Source organism: Helicoverpa zea, chromosome 20, assembly GCF_022581195.2.
Source record: "Helicoverpa zea isolate HzStark_Cry1AcR chromosome 20, ilHelZeax1.1, whole genome shotgun sequence".
NCBI lineage: Eukaryota > Metazoa > Arthropoda > Insecta > Lepidoptera > Noctuidae > Helicoverpa > Helicoverpa zea.
This window is the reverse complement of record NC_061471.1, coordinates 5,005,725-5,025,514: the sequence shown is the minus strand read 5'-3', so window position 1 is coordinate 5,025,514 and position 19,790 is coordinate 5,005,725. Positions and strand designations below refer to the sequence as shown.

The 19,790-nt window shown below is 36.1% G+C and overlaps 1 protein-coding gene across 1 annotated transcript; it reads left to right on the top strand.

The window, feature by feature from the left end:
* The first annotated feature begins 2,833 nt into the window (after positions 1-2,833).
* Positions 2,834-14,864, top strand: LOC124640204. The gene is made up of 13 exons (XM_047177869.1): positions 2,834-2,946; positions 4,366-4,463; positions 5,340-5,514; positions 6,329-6,562; positions 7,707-7,862; positions 8,397-8,534; positions 9,304-9,407; positions 9,895-9,994; positions 10,097-10,258; positions 11,609-11,866; positions 12,323-12,500; positions 13,320-13,516; positions 14,669-14,864. Exons 1-13 carry the CDS (start codon positions 2,890-2,892, stop codon positions 14,828-14,830), a joined length of 2,019 nt encoding a protein of 672 aa, XP_047033825.1. The 5' UTR covers positions 2,834-2,889; the 3' UTR covers positions 14,831-14,864.
* The last annotated feature ends 4,926 nt before the right edge of the window (positions 14,865-19,790 follow it).

Below are 19,790 nucleotides of genomic sequence, written 5' to 3'. Positions count from 1 at the left end.
GAAGCGACTGCCTATCTGACCTCCTCAACCCAGTTACCCGGGCAACCCGATACCCCTTAGTTAGACTGGTGTCAGACTTACTGGCTTCTGACTACCCGTAACGACTGTCAAGGATGTTCAATGACAGCCGGGACCTACAGTTTAACGTGCCATCCGAAACACAGTCATTGGTGTCTAAGATATACTTAGAAAGTACATACAAACTTAGAAAAGTTGCATTGGTACTTGCCTGACCTGGAATCGAACCCGCGCCCTCATACTCGAGAGGTTGGTTCTTTGCCCACTAGGCCACCACGACTTATCTATGCTAGTGCATTCTACGTATAAATTCCAGGTAGACTATTTTATAAACGACGTTGTGGGCGTGGGGTCGATGACCTCCGACCATCGAGGTAGTTACATAAAGTTCTGTTAACTTCTAAGAAAGGGGTTGTGGTTATGTAAGTTTTTTCTTTAAGCGCGCATGAAGACTAAAAAGTCGGCCGATAGTTGACTCGGCAATCAATATTTTTTAAAGAAAATCTTGATTCCAATCAAAGTTTACAGTCGGTCTGGTACCGGTTGAATATAATGTATAATGTGCGTACTGCTACCATTGTATTGCTACCATTGATCTATGAGTTTAATAAGTTCAAACTATCGGCCTACTAAAAGTTTGCAGTGTGCTTGCTACTTTTAAGGTGAGATAATTAGGTTAATAATGCTTTTTCTTTATTTTTATATTCTAATCATAACATTATCGTTTTATAAAGAGAATACTTATCAATCTTTTACGTATAAAATCCCAATGATTAAATGAAAATTTTAAAATGACTGCGCGTTAGAAGCTGCAAGAACCAAGCGCGATAGATTTTAGTTCAACCTTATTTCAGAAAACTCTTACACACAGTAAAAGGTGTTCTAGTTTAACCTGGATAAATCCAATCGGAATCTAATAAAGCACTTGTTTGGTAGAAATGCTGCAACAACACATAAAATGTATGTGTGTTTGTATGTAATAGTGTGTGTGTGTGTGTGAATGAGTTCGTTAGTCTATGAAGGCATCTCACGTACCGTATCAATCGACCCCACGATTTATTTTCTCCCCAACAAATATTTTTCTTAGCGTTTTCTTGTATTCGGGGCAGGTATCGGACTTATTATTGTAGAAGATGTGGTAATAAAATGTTTGGGTTATCTATTACGCATACGCGGCAAATGATATATTAAAGGGTCGAGCAATAAATATTGCACACGTAGGAGAACTATCAAATTACAGATAGATTTCATCTCATAATGCAATAATTCTTACTTTCACTGACAATATTTAACGTTCGTTATTTTATACACAACTGTTTACTTTGAAAATTAAACGTTATAATTCATAGAAAACAGTTGTTTGAAGAAAACTGACTGACTTTTATGTTGTCGGTCAACTTCGGCCTTACTCATATTACGTGTATCTATTTTTTTTTTGTATTATTTATTCCTTTATTTCAGGCAACCAAGTCCCATAAAAATACAAATACACAGATATCTATCCAGACAAAAGAATTTTAGATTTTGTGTTTAATCATCATTCTGCTGAATTTATTTGACCGTGTCGTCCTAATGGTCACGTGTTTTTAAAGTTATTTACATATCAAGAAACAAAACATTCCAAAAACAAATGCTACCTAATTTAATTGCGTAAATTAATGAACGCGGTAAGATAAAACAAGATAATCATACGTTGTATGGGACAAATGTCCCGTTAAATTGCTAATAACAACGAAAATCCTTTACAACAGTAAGTACTGGGACACGGGAGGTGGTACAGAACACTTTACGCCCAGTTTATTAGGTTTTAAAGCAATTTACGAGCTTAATTGCGCTATAGGACACCCTGTTTAATGACTATCGGGTATCGGCGACGGTTAATGTGAAATGCATTGTAAGAGAACTCCTGTATACTACTGCAATGGTGTAGTTTAGGAATGCTGTAGGATGGAGTATCGTTAAACAAGATTTCAACACTATATAATTGTACCTACATATTCTATTGTCCATATTTGTATGTATATAATCACCAGTAGACTGTTCACTGTTTGTTATAAGCCTCTCATATCAGACCTGCAACATGCTTTCCTTTATAGGTGAAAATATTGTCCCTCAGGTAGAATGAAACCGTTAGGTTAGGTTAGGTTAGGGACCCCTAAAGTTTGTGGAAATATATAAAAAAAACTAATATATTTTTTTATGTATTCAAGAGTCCTTTTGCTCAATAACAAAACATTACGCAATAAAAAGCCACAAAAACAACTTAATAATGTATTAGGAACATTATCTACGTATAGGTAATACGGAGCATTCCCAGCGGCGACTCCGGCCTTGAATCTTATGTTTATGTACAATTTTCGGTTTTTCTTAAGTATCGATGTCGTGTACATATGTAGGTAAAGTTATTAACTTAGTCATCTTTTGTTTTTATTTAGCAGCGTATTGTTTAGCTCATAAATTTTATTTTTTTATTCTTACCATGGTTCCATATTTTTTCAAACAAATAAATATAATACTTTATTGGTAGTCTATGTACTTCTATTATGATCTACACACATTTCGAATTGAACTAATATTTATCTATGTATAACTTGTATCTATGTATATCAGACTAGACTATTTATAAAACCGTACTACAATCCGCGCAAATCAATAAAAAGCAAATAATTTATCGTGAAAACATGTAAATTTAGCTCACGTTTAGCTGCTAAATAATCTATAATTGGCTGTGAAACAGGCCGTTCGATATGTATCGATCGCTTTAGTCGCGGGCTGTAATTCTCAGCCTGTAATGACCCGAGCCGAGCATTGCACTCCGGTTCATGTAAACGCCGGTAGTGTCAAAGCGAGTGCACTACCCATTGCCGAACTATGATTCTCATTAACTTAGTGTTTGTGTACGTATCGGCGATTTTCCTCCAAAATGCGGTGAGTAGTTTTTTTTGTCCGAAAGTGTTTGAACGTTCTAGTAAGTTCTATTTAATCGAGTTAGTGATGACATTCAAATGAGTTTTGAATATAAATTTTGCGTGAGTCAAAGCTTAATATTAAAATGTATATTGATGACTGTACTTGAAATGTGAATCGCTAATTATTTTAATTAGTTTGTTTATTCGAAGCTGGAAGTTTTTGTTTGGGAATATTTAGTCAGTGTACAATGTAGTCGTTTATTGCATGTGACAGCAATGCGGATGAATATGTTGATGTTCGTTTGTTTATTGTTTTATTAGACTTTGCGCACATTATATACCCTGATATGGGTGAATATATGTGATATATTATGGTGACTCGCTAGTATATCAAAAAGTTTCCACTACAATACATTTTAATGATCATAATTTAATTAGTGCTTCTAATGTACTGAGCCATTAATGCCTAATTAATTACAGCAAGTACATATTTCATTATCGTTTGCCGCAAAACGTGTTTTCAGCGTAATAGGGTACATGGACACCCAAGAGGCGTATTATCGGTAATTATGAGGTAACATGGCAGATGTTACCAAGTGTTAATACTTATTTGTGTTACTGAGAAATATTTGTACATAGTTATGTAGTTATTGTACATGACAAGAATAAATATAAATTATAAAATCTTAGTTTTAAGAATTGTTGCATAAAGTTTTTAAGAGTATTTTTTTGAGAATTGAACCCAGGACCGTACTCAATAGTAACATTTTACTCCTAATAAATAGATCAAAGTTTCATATTTTCTTCAATATTTTCTTAACAACTTCCAAACTATGTACCAAAGTCATTTAATTAGCTAACAAAAATGACTCAGTAAAGTGTGTGTTTTCAAGTCTTTAAAACAACCAATTCAGGCGCCAACAGTAATTTAATATTTTATAGCTACGCATTTCTTTCAATAACGTACTCGTAGCCGTCTACGACCTTTGCTACGAGCGTAGCCGGTGGCTACGCCATGCTACGAGAGTCTATAGAATCGCCCGCCCCGTACAATATATTTATACTTACGCTTATTACGTCCACGGTTGCGTGACTGTTTCTCGTAAGAATATAAATACTATGAGTAAGAAATGCTTAGCTAATATTATGTATGAGTAACATAAAGGGTCTCGATTGCATTTGTAATTTATGATTGAACTATAGTCTGTATACTAAAAGTTTTTATTTATTTATTTATAAACATTCATACATTAGTTACAATACACTTTAGTTGCAGACTGACTAATGGGAATATACATATATCGGAACGGCCCCATGGTTGTATCATGAAACCTACCCTTGCTGTCCAGGGGGATTCATAGCTATAAAACATTTAAAATAACAAGGGTAAATTGGTTTTACTTTAATGCATGAGCGTGAGCGTTTATTTCTTACCCAGGCAGGTGAACCGCCGAAGTTTCGAATTCTGGCACCCGCTTTTGTCTGTCCCAAAGACAAGGATGCTATCATAGACAAGCCGGACAATACTGTTATCACGTAAGTAAAATAATGTTTTCATCCCCAGATATTTATGTTATGTTTTGAAAAAGTTGAGCATTTCAGGATAATAACAAAACTGCTTTTTTTTTATAATCACCAAAAACTGTAGGCAGATAATTCACTTCTTAAGTTTTGTAAATAATCAACACCGTTTTTAGAGAACTTAAAAAAATTGCATATGTGTGAACCTTTGGTTCCTGCAAGCAAACAAACACACAGTCACTCATGCTTTACAATAGCAATATACATTATAAAAACTTCCTATCAATATACTCCAGAAAGAGTCTCGGCACAATAACTCTAACAATATATGAATTACATAATAACAGACAATTCTCGCTAAATAATATTAGTGACAAGTAGCGAGTCGGCGCCATATTAGCAGGATACACTGACAGACGCAGCAATAAACTCTGCTTATTAATATCCATTGTTACACGCGTTTTTGTGGGTATTTTCCTCATTATGTTCCGTTGAATGTATACGAATGTTTTTTTGTTCGAGTATAAAGGAAAGTACATATATTCTAAAAATAGTCTCATTGATACAAATCTACATAATGAGGCTGTGCTTTGTGTGATTGTCATTTAAAAAAGTGAAAAAATACTTGACAATAATGTATAACATCTTTATCCTTATCCCTATCCCTACTAACTGTACGAAAGTAGTATGTCCCATTTTTACGCCAAAATACTAAACTGATCTAAACGTTTGATGCTCAGATAGTATACAAGTAGAACGTAAAGAGGGACATATGTGCTACTTTTAATCCAGTCGCGAGAAGTAGTTATAGTAGTCCCCTCGGGTCCCTGGACTAACCGCGTGGAACACCCACTCAACTATAATTGTATTCATTGAATATTCCCTTTGTAGTCTGCAGACAGACCCAAGTATAAGAGTGGAGTTCAACTGGGTGGTGCGCTGGCACCCGCTGGTTGCGCCCACGCAGCGGTTCACTCTCGAGCTCTGGCACGCCGTCAGGGAGCTCGAACTCAAGCTCAATGGACCCCAGCTGGAGACCAACGTCTTCGTTATTAATAATACTGAAGTATACCATTTTATTACTAGAGGAAGATTCGTTAGTCTAAAGTTGTAGTCGAAGTAGCCATCATTTACTGGGTAAAAATACACATCACAACCACCTTAAAGGTAAAATTGGGATGTTAAAAATGTTTCATTAATCCAAAACTATGTATAAATTCCTCAATAACAAAAATATTCATCATATTTGTTTGGAACGAGTGCTGCATTTACAAAACAGACCACTCACATTCATCTTACATTTCCATCACTGGTCTCTCGTGGTTGTCAATCCGACAGAATATAGCTCGAAAAAGTTCAGCTCAAAATTATGATGACAACTCCAAATGGGATATCGATCGCAGTGCCCAAGCCCTCTCAGACAAACACTACGGCTATTTCAGTCCGTATTTTCTCTGGTTTAATACGCAGTGTTTTGTTTTGATCCCAAAACTCATTTTGTGTGGTAATCCGAGGTTCTGCCTATTCACGTAATGTCACGACCCAATCGATGGACGAATCTGGGTTACCTAGAGCGCACTTAAGTCGATATAGACTATAGTTTTATCGATCAGAAGAGTCGTATTTTTTTTTGTTAATATTCAATAACCCACGCTGATTCTCTTCAACCTCTCTAACCATTTGATGGGTAACCTAACAGTGCCTTTCCATAACACTACTGAGACACCACTATTTGTCTTTTAGATATGTAATTATAAATCAATACTACCCAAAACCTATTTTTGAATAATAATTAGAATCTCCAACTAATATGAAGCTGTTATTCTTAATCTAACAGCATCCTATGGTCGGTGGACCTTTAATTCTTCGTGCCCTTTCAGCTGCTTCCCGGCGTGAACTACATATTCAACGTCACAGCCTCCACATACAACAATGACGAGGTGTCAGAACAGTCGTTCAGCATCGACAACAGCCAGGGAGACAGCAAGCTGCTCATGGAGGGTCGGTCTGACTTGTTCTCCATCGTGCTACTGGGGGGACAGGTCACGTATGCCGATATAGACTTCGTGCTCGAAGCTGAGGTTACTTCGTGTTATAGGAGCCATGACTATTATGTAAGTGATACAGCTTTTTTATAGCTATTTCTATAAGAACGTATTGTCGGCCCTGTTCCTGATCTCTCTCCGGTCGTGTCGGATAGCCGTCCAACAGTCGCCATCGGGCTATAAGGAGTAAAAAAAATTGTGAGTGCACCTGTGTCTGCGCAATTGGCTAATCTCCTTACATAAGAACAGCCACCGTAGCCGATAATAGGCTAGGAAGACATCACATCAATAATTAAAACAACAGTGTAGTTCATGTAGTTAAAGAAACTGTAAATAATAAATATTTCAATGTGAACAAAAAGTGACTTTGCTATAGATGTGTCATATCTTGACCTATCCTAAAGTATACGAATTAGTTTTTATCGATTTGGACATACTCTGAATGAGTGAGTCATGAATATGAGCGGCAAGCCGGCAAATGAAGCCTCTCAAGTGTAAAACCATAGATGAAACGAGTACTTTACTGCGACGTACAGTCTATGGTTTCTCTGATTATAATGAAACATGCTCACCCTTCTTCCCGTGCCTAAACTTAGTATTTTATTAAGCTACTACGTAAGTATGTACGTTTATTATTCAAAGGTTTTTTTCAACTTCTGCCATAGGTTCATAAAGGGAATTGGATTTTTCAATTACTTCTGCTGTATACTTAGTTCATTCACCCCATCTCAATAAATCAATTTAGTTTTAATTTCAATCACCGAAGTATGAAACCATAAGTTCTCTTCTTAAATGAGATATTCTGAGCTTTGTTTAGTTTATACAGCCTTTAGTCCAGAGGCGGTTATCAATTCTCGTATATTTAATTAAGTTTAGTTATTGTTGCTTCAAATTTAAATAGTTAGCAAAAATATATGAACAACCGATAACTTCGTGACTACTGAATCTTGCAGTGTAAGTATACTACATTTTTTCGTGTAAGTTATTTTCATAATTGTTGAATAATGACCGTATTACGAGTACATTGGTTAATCATACCTACAATAATTATTTTTAAAAGACTTTCTGAGGACTGAGACCAAGTTACACCATTTAACTACAACCAAATAACAGTTAAACGGCGCAACTCACCATACGTTCTATTTTAATACTCCTGTCTTCTATATTTAATACTTAATTGCCCGAAATCTCACTTCTTTTGTCTGTTGTCTAGTTTGTGTGGACAGTAACGAGTGCTCATCACAACGTGGCCGTGTCAGACGTGAAGGGCTCCCGGCTGCTCATCCGCGCCGGCACCCTCACTCCTGGACTATCCTATGACGTCCTCTGTCAAGTGTACAAGTTCTCTAACGGGGAGTTTATCACACAGGTATCGTATTCAGTACTAATTAAAAGAGGTTGTTTTGTGTATTTGTTTGTAAAAAAAGGCTCAGGCCTAAAGGCTCAGATACCAATAAAGTTATAAAAAAAATCACTGTTAAAAAGCTATACTATCCGAACATCCCGGGGTAACATAGGCTACATTTTATTCGGTCGTGGGAAGTAGTTTTCACGGTACGTGAGTGAAACTGAGGGAAATGACCAGTGTTTTGTAACATAATTATTATATTTCTATGTAATCACTTATATAAATGAAAAATGCATTCGGTGTATAGGAAATATATCTAGATACTTAGCCAAACAACTGGATAAAAGCCGAGTGCAACAGCTAGTTTGGTTCACGTTATAAAATAGAATCTTTACTTCAATGCCTTCAAATCCCAGGTTGAGCCACGCTACACATGAACTACCAATTTTACTTGGTTGCTGGAACCACTACATACATGCAAAGATTGAGTGCTACCTACCTTTTCGTGTAATAATAAAGTGTTTTTTAATGCTAATAATATAAAGTCCATTTCAGGGTAGTCTGCCATTCCGTGTGCTACATAGAGGTCTGAGTGTGAACTTCAATGTTGAGATGTTGGTGGTATCTATTGAAACTCCTTTCAAACTATACACGGATCTCAATAAGCTGGATTACTTGGATGATGGGATGACTGTGAGTGCATCTTTATAATATAAGATTATTGCAAAAAAACCCTTCTCCTGGTCCGTTTTGCACATCTTCTTCTTCTTTCTCCTGCCCTGTTCCCAAATTTTACTTGGGGTCGGCGCAATATGTCATTTTCTTCCATTTTCCCTGTCACTCGTCATACTGACACTCACTCCCTTCCTATTCATATCATCTTTCAGGTAATCCATCCATCTTTTCTTAGGTCTTCCTCTTCCTCTCCATCCACCTACATTCATACCTAGCACACACTTTGTTGCATTCGTATCATCCCTCCTCATTACATGCCCATACCGCGACAATCTTCTACTTCTCATCTTTTCTGTAACTGGCGCTACTTTCAGACTTCCTCTAATGTAATCATTCCTCACTTTATCCATTCTTGTAACACCACACATCCATCTCAGCATTCTCATTTCTGCTACATGTACTCTCCGTTTTGCACATCTAACTTGTAAAAAATAATAACGCTTCGAGTTTCTAAATCTATGCCAAAAAACGATACTGCTATAATAAGAACTAACAATAAACATTTCTATACTTTTTAATAAGCGTTATATCTATTATTTAAACGATGACTAGTAATCTACTAATGTGTATTAACAGCATGTTTTTATTTTTAACATTGTAACTAACCTATATGTCCTTATTTATCCACCTATAACATCGCAGACTTACCTATCTCCTTTACCATAGTTTTACTTATTATGTTTATATTGGGCTTTATTTTCTTCTTAAATTGTCCTATAATTTCTAGATAGCTTGGGAATGTACATTCGGCGGAGAGCCAGTCGATACATTCTACGAGACTGATGACGAAGGGACGCTGTCCTTCCCATCGGGACTGTCTTACGTGGGCGAGTAAGTTATTGACTCATTTTGTTAAGTAATTGCTTTATTTCATTTTTTATTATTCGTAGGCAGACTTACGGTGTTCAATTTATTTGTTTGAATGTAACATTTTTTAATTCAGTATTAGGTTCTCTGGTTGATTTCGCTTTTAAATTCCACCGTTGTAAACCATGTTCTTTCGTAATTCCGCTAAATAATGTATTTATATTTATATAAATATGCCAATAATGCTCACTACATAATTAAGTATATTGCTTGCAAACATTTACTCGCATCAATGAAACTTATTTATTTAAAAAGCACCACTATCAAATATCTCCATGGCTTTAAGGTTGGCTGTAAGAGAACCCAATTCTGGGTTAAGCTCGCCATTGTACATAAACTGTCTTTATTATTTTTTTTATTATGTATTGTTAAGTGTGCAATAAAGAATAGTAAAAAAAAAAAAAAAAAAAAAAAAGCATACCCACTATTCAATACGTTAATTTCTTGCCAGGTACCTTATATCGTTGACAGTGAATGTCGCGGGCCAGACTGCAGGAGATCAAGTTATAGCTCGCGTGAATACCGTCGAAACCAATCTGCCTGTTATCAGGGTAAACATCCCATCTATTAACTTCGAAATTTGAGATTACAAAAAAAATATTATATAACAATGTGCAATGCAATAATAATATGTGCACTTTACCATTGAACAGATGTACCAAATGTTCCGAATTCTGAACGAAGGCAGCGTAGTGACAATGAGGGCTAACGTAAGCAACATGGTGCCAGGGTGCTCCGTCATTTGGTACTTCAAGAGCCAACACTGCTTAGTGTCAGAGTTCTCAACTGCCACCGACATCTGCGTTGATAATGAGGTAGGTAAAGTCGCTACGACAAAGTAATAGTCATTTGTTTTTTTTTTTTCTTTACTTAATGTGTTTTACATTTTAATAAATATTATTCAAAGAAACAGGCCATACACGCACATATTATGTTCTATATCTGTATGAATATCCGATCACCAATCACCCACTGTATTAAACGATAACAAAGCTGTTACCACCTAATAATATCCTTACTCCACAAACTTACCGCTAAACCAAAACGCACCATCAAATATACGTATAAAACCAATTTAGATATTACCAGAAATTGGGTGAACATTGTATTTATTCGCGGGGCGAGGGCTGGGTGTTAAGTAGCCGCTGCTTCGTGCGACTTCGCGCTACTTCGCGTGTCATAAGTACGTAGCGGCCCAGCGGTCAGCCTTTTTCGTGTTTATTGCATTTACGTCATACCGAACTGACGGGTTTATGGCAGCCGCTCAGAGGTGTAAAGTGCTATTATAATTCATTTATGTTAAGCTAAATTTTTTATGATTAAAGTGTGAAAGTGTGCTGTAAATATGAAAGGCTAGAACTGAATTATAAGTTGTACACTTTTTACTATGGATTTTTGTGCCGTAAAATGTTTGCTAAAACTAAAACAAAACACTTTTAGCACGGCAACAAGAACAATGCAACTCTTTTACAAAATATAAATACGGGCTTCAAACACACGCCTTCATTAAACCACTATGTAGTTAAAACTCTACAATAATGCACAAAGGGTTTTCTAGAACCGATTTTGCAGTAGCAGTTTTCATAAAAATCTAATCCACTACAAGTTCTTTCTTACGTCAATGGAAGTTCAAATTGCTTTACCTTCAAATCGAAATAATCCAATTTTTGCTAACATCTTACAAACTTTGAGTACCTACACATAAACATTTCTTTAACCACAAAATATTATTGGATTTTAAAACTGGGGCCCGATTCTCCTAATTTTACTTAAGCAACATACGATTCACGTTCGACTCGATTCGACTGAGATCCAATCCCGAATCGATTACGATTGAAGCGTATGTGGCATTCCGCTATTTTTTCTTTGAAATAAACGTTTTTATCCTTTTCTGTCATTCAATAATGAATCATTTTGTCTGCAAATGATTTACGATTGCAAAATGATTGTACAACAAACTACCGTATAGACCAAAATCACCAAAATAGCAGACCAATCGCACACCAATCAAATGTCAATCGAATACGATTGGTCTTTTATTAGTAGCAGAATGCCCGATATGGTTAAAACTGCTACTGCGATCATATTGCGATTCGATTTCTATTCGATTTTGACATTATTAACTTAGGAGAATCGGGCCCCTGATCGCTCATAGTTTCCCACAGCACGGCTCACCAATATCGGCGCCGGTAAACTTTTATTCCCTCGAAGAGAACTTTTTGAGCGAGCTGACAGATTACACCAACGAGACTGGCTGGAGATCTGTTTACGCGAATGTGGAAGCCGCTGCGGGTAGAGTGAGGGTAGTAGCCGAGTGTAAGTGTCAGGAGACGAAGAAAGAAGACAACTGTACTGCTGAGGGAGAGGTTTATGCTGATGTAATATTCAGTCTGAATGAGAGACCACAAGTTAGTTATGTGCTGGTAAGTTTTATAGTTTAGATTTAATTATTAGTCATCTGCCTGTGCTGAGTAGTTTGATGGTGAACTGAAGGATGAATTGATCTGACGAATTTTATCAAGAACTAGCTTCTGCCAGCGGTTTCACCCGCAACCCGTGGAAACCTCTGCACGAACCCGGATAAAAAGTAGCCTATGGCCTTTCTCGATAAATGGGCTATCTTACACTGAAAGAATTTTTCAAATCGGACCAGTAGTTCCTGAGATTAGCGCGTTCAAACAAACAAACAAACAAACTCTTCAGCTTTATAATATTAGTATAGATTTAGCGATTAAATATCTCTATAGTCATTTTTATTTGTAAGACTGATTTTTACCCTCAGAGTATGAGTTCTAACTATGCACGGAGGAGTCTTGCTTGTTATACCATCGACAATTAAGCGGTATCCGAACCACTTCAGTGATATTCTTATGTCCCAGGTGATTCCAGATGAAGGGACAGCAATGGAAACACTATTCCGGCTCAGCACGCGTCCCGTGGTGGACGAGAACATTCCTCTGCGTTACTCCTTCTACTGCAACTTGAACAACAATGAAACACTACTCATGGGGACCTTCCTCGAGCACACCGCTGTTGAAGTTCTGTTGCCTTATGTTGGTGAGTCCCACTGACACACTCATTACGTAATAAACCAGGTAGAATCTAAGTATTATATTTAAAAAAAAAATACTATGCAAGTAATATTGAAGCTATTAAAAATTATTATTTTTACTAGGTGACCTAGTGAAGTTCGTATTACCTATTTTTGGGAAAAGCAATAAATTATGAAATCAATTCAGACATTGTTGCTGATCTGTAAAAGGTGTTTTGCAGATGCGTATGAATATTTATAAACAATTTAAAAATAAACTCGTTTGTTAACAGCAATTTCTATTTTCGGGTGAAGCCATGAAATATACGGCTCCTTACATATTTATCCCAAGAAAACGATATTAACATGAAAGCCAATTTTAATTATAATGTTAATTAAAACGAAGATTTCAAAATAAGAGCAAAATACAAAGAGATAAAGGCCCATTTTCACCGACAGCAAGACATCCGTTTTTCTTAAAACAACTATCCGTCTTACCACAAAAACTTTTAAACGTCAGTTTATGCCTTGTCTAAAAAAATGACAAATTATGACGTTGACATGTGGTTCATTTTGCAGCCAAAATTTTATTAGACAAGTGTAAAACAGGGTTTAAAGTTTTTGTAGTAGGGCCCTATTTATTTAAGTATTGATTAATGCTCAATCTTTCTCCGTGTGAGAGGAGGCCTGTGTCCAGTAATGGGACGATAACGTAACGTAACGGCTGTAACGTAACGTAACTATTTATTATGAAAATTGAATGTAACATAGTACATAGTAAACAGTTGTTTAAGGAAAACTGACGTATAAGTTGTGGGTGAACTTGGGCCTTATTATATTTACAGAGGGTGGTACATTTGTGTGGGTGGAGGTGTGTGACTCGTTGGGCGCTTGTACCACTAGTGGGACAACTCTAGTGCCGATGTTGCCCGGGAAGGCGCGCACGGTAGACACGGTGCTGGAGGATGCGCGCGCGCATCTCAGGCGGTGCGAGCTGATGATGCTGAGGAGGCTGGCTGCGGCTGCTGTTGTTACTTATACTGTTAGTAATATTTATATATTAGTACTAGCTTCCACCTTTGCCCACGCGGTGTGTTGATGAAAGTAGCCTATGTGCTAATCCAGGGTACCACCTATCTACATACCAAATTTCAGCCAAATCGGACCAATAGTTTTTGCATGAAAGAATAACAAAATACATCCATACATTCTCACAAACTTTCACATTTATGATATCAGTGGGATATAGCAAAATGATTAAGTAATATAACATATCATCTTTATCTAAGTCTTCTTCTAATTTTAAAGAAATAAACCCAGTGAGTTACTACTCACGTCGAAATTAAGTAAAGTTCCTACAACTATATGTGGATGTTTGTTCTGGGTTAAGCTAACCTTTGTACATGTCTTCTCTGTGTTGTGTGTGTTTTTTATGTTTTTTTTGTGTGTACAATAAAGAATAATGTTTCTACCTTCTAACAGTCTATGAAGTATTCAAAAGCAGGTCAATCTAATCGAATCCAACGAAACTACGCTACGTAATTGACAAGTGATTGAAAGCTAGAATGCTAACTGTCAAGAATAATTCAACTGACCTACAATCGGCATACAACTGCGTCGTTTGTAAATTAGTATTAGGGTCGTGAGACGTACATAAATATTTAATTGTAAACGTTCGTGCTTGACCACGCTTCTTATGTATTCAATGAAAAAGTAATGCGAGGTTGCTACGCCGTAGTGTACTACACGCTACGGCTACTACGCCGAGTTACGGAGATTATAATCTTGCTACGTGAATATATTACGTTTGATTTTATTTTCATTAATGTCCAAGGTTTATTTTTGTGTATTTGTTAATTTTGTATAAGTACAGATATACCTACTGCAAAATAGATATCTGTCAATCGTTTACTTTTACAAGTCTGAAACTCCTTTTGTAACAAGAAAAATACAATGTTTTTTTTTCCTTTGTATTTTGAATGAATACATGTTTAAAACGTTGTTACATTCATGCTAAACTACCGTTTCTGCATTTTGTACTTTTCGAACGTCACTGACTTGATAATCTTGAGAACTTTTATCGCTGTACAAAAACTTCATCTTAACTTGAAAATACGTAAATAAGTCCGATGTTGCTTCCTTTTATATGACGACGCCTTTGCAATAAATAACTAATAAACCTTTATTTCTTCAGAATGCCAGCCAAGAAGAGTCCCTCGCAAAGTTTACAACAGCCTTACTAAACGCGCTAGGAGGCATCGACGACCGCTGCATCGAGACCAACTATGACGACTACACTGACTTCATGTCCTGGCTGCAGAATGCTGCCGGCACTGACACCGCCAAGTTCATGTAGTGCACCTTGAGGAATAAATAGTCTTCAAATAGAATCTTTTTTTTTAATTTCCTTTTTTTCATTTGTTTCGATTTTTTTCCCTAATGGGTAGACTCCGCAAGAGATGATGGGCGTTAGGACTAAATATCTATACATATAATAAAATTATAGGAAAGTCAAAACTGTACATTGAATATTTTTTTTTTTATACTTGGGGGGTGATCCATAATCGATTCTCAACCCAAATATGTAGTTTATAGATTTTTTGTCTGTATGTCTGTTTATCTGTTTGTCTGTATCTTTGTCCCGGATAAACTTAAAAAGTACTGCATGGATTTAAATCAAATTTTGCATGACTATTACCTGGGGGCCGGTTCAACACATAGGTTATATCGCGCTATCACCCACGGGGGTTGAGCAATGAACGATTAAATAAACGAAATTGGAAATTCTATATTGCCCACGCAGACGAAGTCGCGGGCGTGGTGACTGCTTACCCCAAAACGGATAACGCAGACTGTGTAGACAGAAGAAAAGAAGAGGGGGACGATACGGACCTTCCAACGAGATCGGGACCATTCGAAAGATCAGGTGGTGTTGTTGTTGCCTTTTGCCAAGCGAAAATGAATGAATGATGAATACTCAGAGTAATGACACAATATAGGTTAAAAATCAGACTAGAAAAAAAATATTTACCACTTTTAATTTATAAATAGTTTTTCAATGTAGATTTTGGTCACAATAAGAAGGTTTCTACAACATAAGCCTAACGACGACGTTACAATCACATCTATATTAGCGAAGATCTACCTTTTTAACCCCCGACGCAAAAACGACGGGGTGTTATAAGTTTGACGTGTCTGTGTGTGTGTGTGTGTGTGTGTGTGTGTGTGTGTGTGTGTATGTGGCATCGTAGCTCCCAAACGGATGATCCGATTGTAATGCGGTTTTTTTTTGTTAGAAAGGAATGTCATTCGGGAGTGTTCTTAGCTATGTTTGGTGGAAATCGGTTCAGGTCTTCAAGGTCATCAGCTCGTTGGTTAGGTGTGATAGGAATGTTACACGCTCAGTTTACTTGCAAGCATATGTGGGATCTAAAATTTGAAATACTAATGTCTTCTAGAACCACTGAGCTGGTCTGCTGTTAGGACACGAAGATAGGAGACGTAACCCTGAACTGCCTTTTAGTAAACCCATCGAGTTTGGGCTCGTTTAATTTGTCTTGACTAGTTCTCTTCATGTTTCTAATTGACAAGAACCTAATGCTGGAAATGGGATATGGCGGATGAAACCCTAGAATGGTATATAACCCTGGATCACCAAAGGTTAATCTTTATTGTTTCTCAATCTGTGCAATAGGCATGATGACAGTAATCAAAAATCATTAAAATAATATATTTATTAAATTAAACTTGAAGCTTGGAATATAAAACGCGCATTGTTTTCTTTATTAATAATGTGATTAATATGTATTTTTATAAAATAAAATTACGAAATAAGGCAATCCGCCATGATATCTTGAACACCAATCAGAGCTCGTGACGTCATTTCTCAAAACAACTCGCGCGAAAGCGCGCGAACGTCACATTTCGTTATTGTGAACTTCCACTGCGATCTTTGTTTTTAATTAATTATAATTGTTTATAACACAAGTTATGGAGCCCGGATTTATCAAGGCAAACAGCGCTAATTTGCCTAGAATTGATATCATAATGCTGGGAAAGTTTTTGGCATCAAATAAAGATTTTTGTTCAGCTAAATTTAGAAATGTTAAAACTTCCATGTAAGTATACTAGTTTAATTAAAAAACAATGAGAGATGAAACCTAACCTCGAAATAGTTATTTACATTATAAACTATGCTAGAATCTAGAGAACTATGTAATAACTTACATCAAAGTGATCTTCACAAAAATAAAGTTGTACCCTGGGCAATATTGCTTTTGAATCTCGCCTTGCAAGTTTAAGCCACTTGTTTCGTATTTTTTTATTGTGAGGAACGTACACAAATAACTCATCAGGAGTTGTTTTGGATGTGTTCTTACACTGGGGGACCCCACAACACCTATGCCCTTTCGAATTCATATTTAATAACACAAAAAACTTAATTATTGCACGAGCGTTGTTTACAATTGCGTCTTGTAATTTCAGTTGTGACGTCACAAGTGACGACATGACACTGACAAGCGTTTTCGCGTCGGATTCAAAGTGGACAGAGAAAAATGCAATTATTTGATAAGAAAACTTCGCATTTTCTTAAAATTAATGATTTTTCATATAAAATAGACACATACCTACATCATACAAAGGAATTTAAAAATTTGTCATCATGCCTATTCTCCCAGAGCCAGTTTGTCATGAGGATTGTTAAACAGCTTCCTTTGGCTGAGATCGCATATAGCGAACCCATCATAAAAAGAAGGAAAAATTAAGGAGCTCCTTTAAAAAACCATGAAATAAAATTAAATTATAAATTTAAAAAAACCCCCGACCCAAAAAAATACGCAATTATTATGACAAAATTTTATAAACGATAAACCCTATAAAAAGCAAAAAATAACTTTAAACACTACGTAAGTACCAACTAAAGCATGTCAGACTAAACAAAATTTTGACGTGTCGGGGGACCGCTTTTTACCTTCAAAAATACTTACACAAATCAAATGAAAACGACCTAATTACAACATTCGTATAAAAAACACGTATCTAAACAAAATTATATAAAAAGTTATAAGAAGGAATGTAGTAGTATATAATTACTTCTAACGTTAGGCTAATAAATTAGAGCGGTCCCCCGACACGTCAAAATTTTGTTTAGTCTGACATGCTTTAGTTGGTACTTACGTAGTGTTTAAAGTTATTTTTTGCTTTTTATAGGGTTTATCGTTTATAAAATTTTGTCATAATAATTGCGTATTTTTTTGGGTCGGGGGTTTTTTACCAAACCTTTTTTGGGCCCACAACGAAAAGACGTCTTCCATTAGATTAGGGTCAATCTTGGGTGCCAGTTTTACTTCCTAATGTATTCAAATCCCTCCAAACGTAATTCAGTCAAAGAACTCCCACACAGCTTCCAGTGCAAAATAAGGACGAAATATTTACCTCAGCCGTGTGTACGATAAAAGAGGAGTACAAAAATATGCTTGAGTTTTAGATAGTGTACATAATATAGGTAAGGTAAATGTATTTACTGGAACAAGAGCTCTCGTAGGGACGCTTGTTAGTGATACGACAACTGCAGTGAGCGCAGTAACGACAAAGCAATACGTACCTACCGATACCCGCTCACCTGAGACGGAGCGAAGGTATGAGCGACGGCGATCGAGAAATGATTGTGAAGAATAGCGTAAGAATTATTTAAGAGTGACTTAAGACTAACAAAACGTGTTTAGGAATTATAAAAACTTACAAGCTACATACTTTGCTGATTAGATTTTGCATCGTGGTTGAAGGTTGACTGGAGAAAATCCAGTCAACCTTAGGTAAGTGATCATGAAGGACTTATTTTTTTCCAAATAGATATATTGCTCATTGCTTCAACCACGATGCAAAATCTAATCAGCAAAGTATGTTGCTTGTAAGTTTCTATAATTCCTAAACACGTTTTGTTAGTCTTAAGTCCGCCTATGTAATACCATGTTGTATAAATATAAATAATAATAATTGCTTGTAGCATTAAGTCCGCCTATGTAATACTATGTTGTACAAAGATAAATAAAGAAATCATTGCTGTATGTAGACTTGCGTAAGTAATCCATAAAATTTAATCACTGAGAATGTAGTCTGTCCCACCGGTAGTAGTCACTACGTAATAACTGGAACGTCACCGCAGGTAAAAAGCGCATTATCTCCAAAACAATGCACAATAATGTCCTTAAAATAAACTCTAATCTCTCCTAACTTGTATATCCCACATAATACGCGGCGGCGCGAGCTCGCGTCCTCCGTTAACGAACCGATATACGATCGAAGAAATACCTTCTTACAGCCTCCGGCACCGTAACTCGCTATACTGCGATACTTATTTATACGGCAAATACGAGCAATGCACTCAATGCTCCGTAAACACACAATTGAACGAGAAACAAATAAAAAACATTTATAAATTCAATCGCAGATCTTATTTCTCCGTATTAATAAGTGGAACCATTTTCTTTCTTTGTTGGTTGGTTTTTATTTTATATTCAAATTGATTTTTCTTGTGCTGTTCGCTGTGTTGTTTGTTTACAGGGAGTGGAAAATTACGGAGTAGAGTTTAGTTGGAGTTTGGTGACTCTCAGGAATGCTCAGGAAAGAAGGTTTCAATAATATCGAAGCTTTGACATGCTAGCTTAACTTTGCGCGAAAGTTTTTGAAGTTAAAAAATACTATTTATTTAGCTACATCAATTTCCACATCAAATTGTTTTTGCAATTAAGAAAAGTAAAAGGATCGGATTAATTATAATTATCTTTAATTAACATAAATTGTGATATGTAAGTCAATTAAGTAGGTTAAGAATTCTTAAACATCACTGATAACTTAGATAACTTTAGTTAAGTTAGATAACTCGAGCTTCGTAGCGGTCGCAGTAAAGCGTTCCCCTTCCTCAAAAAAATCATCAAATATGATTCTTATTCCTGTCCCACTAGACAACCACTTATTACTTCATAAGATGAGAGTATGAGAAGATACAGCATTATTTAATAAAATGTGCCACAATGTTTGTAATCATAAAATATTTCTAAACATTACAAAAACAAGGCAATCTTCCTACTCCTTATCTTTAAATATTCAACACAACAAACACATGTTTTATCACGAAAACAACAATAAAGAAGGAATGCCTAAAAATATGTCGAACATAAATATGAAACACCAAAACTGTTCCCCGACGCCCCCAACTTGGTTGGTAACTGAACTCAGGTAAAAAATTCCGATAACATGCATTGTTCTAATTACGGACTCGTAAAACGGGTGTGAAACTAAATATTTGCTAATTA